Source organism: Mandrillus leucophaeus, unplaced genomic scaffold, assembly GCF_000951045.1.
Source record: "Mandrillus leucophaeus isolate KB7577 unplaced genomic scaffold, Mleu.le_1.0 Scaffold1170, whole genome shotgun sequence".
Lineage (NCBI taxonomy): Eukaryota > Metazoa > Chordata > Mammalia > Primates > Cercopithecidae > Mandrillus > Mandrillus leucophaeus.
This window is the reverse complement of record NW_012099988.1, coordinates 176,696-180,884: the sequence shown is the minus strand read 5'-3', so window position 1 is coordinate 180,884 and position 4,189 is coordinate 176,696. Positions and strand designations below refer to the sequence as shown.

At 38.3% G+C, this 4,189-nt stretch overlaps 1 protein-coding gene across 1 annotated transcript in view; it reads right to left on the bottom strand.

The window, feature by feature from the left end:
- Positions 1 to 1,349: 1,349 nt before the first annotated feature.
- Positions 1,350 to 4,189, bottom strand: part of LOC105554434 (olfactory receptor 2C1-like) — a 12,495-nt gene continuing 9,655 nt past the window's right edge. The window contains 1 exon segment of the mRNA XM_012000921.1: positions 1,350 to 1,478. Coding sequence (XP_011856311.1) covers positions 1,350 to 1,478 — 129 coding nt within the window.

Below are 4,189 nucleotides of genomic sequence, written 5' to 3'. Positions count from 1 at the left end.
ATTAGTAATTCCAACCTCTAAAAGAATGTGATCTAACGCAGTCTGTGTTGATATCAATGTCACAGATTAACAACTGAAAAACAAACAAATGGATACATTTAATGATCAAATAGATGATGATAAATACTTAATGCAGCTGCAGTCAGAGGAGATTGAAGATGAAGGCAGCCAGGAGTCAAAAACTGTTTTATAATTCCAGGCATTCTAGAATGAGAAAAGAGAAGAGTTGTTCTGCTTGGTGTGAACTGGGGGGTTCCCTGTGGAGAGGGCAGGCGTGATATGGATTGCCTGTATTTCTAGAATTGCATGTTATTTCAGCTGTGGTTAGGATTTGAGTACAGAAAAGAAAGAATCACACTAATATCCACAAGGAATATATTTAGGCTGATATTTATTTAACATGAGTCCAATAGATGGAAGTGGTGAAAAATGGGCGTTTGCAGTCAAATGAACTGGATTCAAATCCCGGGCCTCACGTATTAAGCTTGGGACCTTAAATGAGTTGTGTAAGTCTTCTGAGGCTCAGTTTCCTTTACTGGTACAATAGCAATAATAATTTCTGGCAACTGCATTGATAAAAGAATAACTGAAATAACATATGCAAATATATTAGTACAGTTCCTGGTACAAAACTTAGTAAGCGGCAGTCCACACTTTCCTTCTTGCTTTCTTTCCTTCCATTCACCCATCCACAAATATTTAAGAAATTCTTTTTTTGTTTTTGAAATGGAGTCTTCCTCTCTTTCCCAGGCTGGAGTGCAGTGGTGTGATCTCGGCTCACTACAACCTCTGCCTCCCAGGTTCAAGCGATTCTCCTGCCTCAGCCTCCCAAGTAGCTGGGATTACAGGCACACGCCACCACGCCTGGCTAATTTCTGTATTTTTAGTAGAGATGGGGTTTCACCATGTTGGTCAGGTTGGACTTGAACCCCTGACCTCATGATCCACCCTCCTTAGCCTCCCAAAGTGCTTACACGTGTGAGCCACCGTGTCCGGCCAAGAAATTCTTATGATGTGCCATGTGCTGTGACTAACGGTGAGATGTAGTGTAAATGGAATTATTTGTGCCCTCAAGGAAACTTTGGAGTGATAGAAGTGTTTTACTAATTGTTTGGAATGGTAGTTGCATGACTGCTTACACTTAGCCAAACTCATCAAACTGAGTATTAAAATGAATAAATTTTGTTATATGCAAATTCTATCTGAATAAAGCTATAAGAAAGTATTTGGGCCCATGTGGAGCTACCAGAATGGTGTGGAAAAAGAGACATTAAGCAAATCGTCGCATAACTATGAAGTATAGCTGTGAGAAAGATTAAGAAGGAAAAGAAAGGACAACAAAGAATGCTTCAAAAAGGACCTATTCCTGGCTGGGAGAGGTGGAGGGCCAAGAACAGTTCCTTCTGGATGGGACGTTCAACCTGATCATCATTATCGTCATCAAGTTTAATGACTTCTGAGATGTGCACTGGTGAATACTAATCAGGATGAAACACAGTCACACCTCTGAGCTGTATCCGTGCTAAACCCGTGAGGATGTTAGAACTGACCCACCTGCAGTAACAGAGTTTTCTTGCCTCCAGTATCCTCAGACTGCTCTGATAGACAGCAATGTCCATAGTATCCACGCCACATAATTTACTGATTGATATAATAATAATGTCTTCACTAGATTTATGGGCAAGACCTTTGTTCAGAAATAAATAAAGAAGATCAGACCAGAATTAAGTATCATCTATGATTTTTGCCTCTTTGGCATCTAATCAATTAAAATGAAAAATAACCCAGGTGTCTTTCTAAGATCCCAGAGTTTGATTTTTGATTTAATAAAAATCACATAAGTAACAAAGTCATCGATGTTGTAACTAGTTTCAGGCTATGTAATGGCAGTCACTCTGGGTGCAAATCAGTGGCTATGACTTCATTTCTGCAAGGTATTGTAGATACAAACATGTGGTTAGCTACAAATGAAAGGAAAATGAAGGACTGCTTCAGCAGGAAAGCATTGCAAAATTAGATTTCATGTATAAGGACTACATTTTCAGATTAACCAGACAGGAAAAACCATGTTGGAAAAAAATGAAGTCTTATAATGTAAGATCTGGGAATTAAGAAATATTAAGTAAAGTAAGATTTAAAAAACAATATTTAAAGTAAGATTTAAAAAACAATATTTTTTTAAAAAGGAAAAGAAAATGAGAATAGGAGGAATGGTAAAGAAGGAAATAGAAAGATTAAATAGTACCCTTTGTGAGAGACGTAGTGTGACAGATAACTTACCACAACAAATTTTAATTTGTATTTGTGAAACATTATACTTTAAAAAGCATTTCAGATCATGTGAGAGTATGGCTCTGAATTATAAACTTCAGTAACTCTTCGTATTTGCTGACAGATTATAACTAGTGAGATTTTTCCAAAATAATTAATTTATAATTACTTCCAAATAGTTTCTATAATTATTAAATAAATCTGACAGAGTCCAGGGCTAATACGTGATGTAGAAAGACAGAAAAATGCTTTATGTGAGTCTAGAAGAAAATGCAAATAATAGTCTTCTTACTAGCGTTAGGATGCATTATCACTGTACCACAGTTTGTCACTTTTCATACTTAAAAGTGAGTTAAATAAGGTATTAAGTTAAAATTAAAAATTCTAGTTTGACAAATGGGTGGGAAGAGCTTTACATGAAAAGCTTTATTCTTTTTTTTTAAATAAATTTTATTGTGCATGCTTAAGGCATACCACATGATATTATGGGATGCATATAGAGGTAGTAAAATGGTTACTATGGTGAAACAATTACCATAGCCATCACCTCATAGCTATCTGTGCCAGCTGATGGCAAGAGGAGAAAAGCAACTGTAATCTACTCAGCAAAAATTCTGAGTCTAATATGCTTTATTAACTCTGGTCCTTAAGTTATGCTGTACATTAGATCTTCCAACTTGTCCATTCTGCATATCTGCTACTTTGTATCCTTTCATCTACCTTTCTCCATTGCCTAAACCCCAACCACTGTTTTATTCTCTCAATCTGTGTATTTGATCTTTTTTTCAGATTCCATATATAAGTGACATCATGCAATATTTTTCTTTTTCTGTCTGGCTTATTTCACTTAGCATAATATCCTCCAGGTCTATTCAAATTATGGATAAATGGCAGCATTTCCTTCTTTTTTTCTTTTTGGAGGGTGGTGAATACAGAGGATTTTATTGTTGATGAAAGTGGCTTTCAGTGGGAAGGGGAGCTGGAAAGGGTATGGAGTGGGAAAGTGGTCATCCCCTGGACTCTGGCTGTCCCCGGCCAGGCTATTCTCTGAAGTCCCACTGTCAAGCCGTCCCTCTGAAGTCAAGCTGCTTCTCTGACATCTGGCTGCTTCTTCTCTTCTCTTCTTTTCTGCCGTTCCTCTGCCAGTGGAGCCTGGGGTTTTTATGGGTACAGAATGGGCGGGCCAGGGGGCTTTGAGAAAAGGCAACATTTGAGCAGAAAAATGGGGATGTTCTCACTTTGGGCCATGGTTCTAGGCTTGAGGGTGGGGCTTCACCAGGGACCCCACCCTTTTCTGCCTAGAATTTCTCTGCCTCCTGTCCCTGTCAAAACCATAGTGTAAGGGAGCATATCAGCGGTTAATCTGAAGCCAGAAGTGTGGAGAGAGGCATTTCCTTCTTTTTAAGGCAGTGAGATGCTTATGTCTATCTAGCCATCTAGCTGGCAAGCTCACAGTCTGTCTATTCCTTCACTGACAGACACTTAGGTTGTCTCGTTCCTTGGCTATTGTGAATAATGCTGCAATGAACATGGGAGAGCAGAAGTCTTTATGAGGTGGTTACTTAATTTTCTTTAGGTATATACCCACACGAGGAATTGCTGGATCATATAGGAGTTTTGTTTTTAACTTCTTTAGGAATCTCCAAACTGTGGTCCATAATGGCTGCACCAATCCACATTCCCACCCACAGTGTACAAGCTCCCCCTTTCCACATTCTCATCAACACTTCTTATCTCTTGCCTTTTTGATAATAGCAATCCTAACAGATGTGAAGTATTATCTCGCAGTAGTTTTGATTTGCATTTCCCTGATGACTAGTGACATTGGGCACCTTTTCATATACCTATTGGTCATTTATATGTCTTCTTTGGTAAAGTATCTATTCAGGTCTTTTACCCATTTTTCATTGAGTTATAT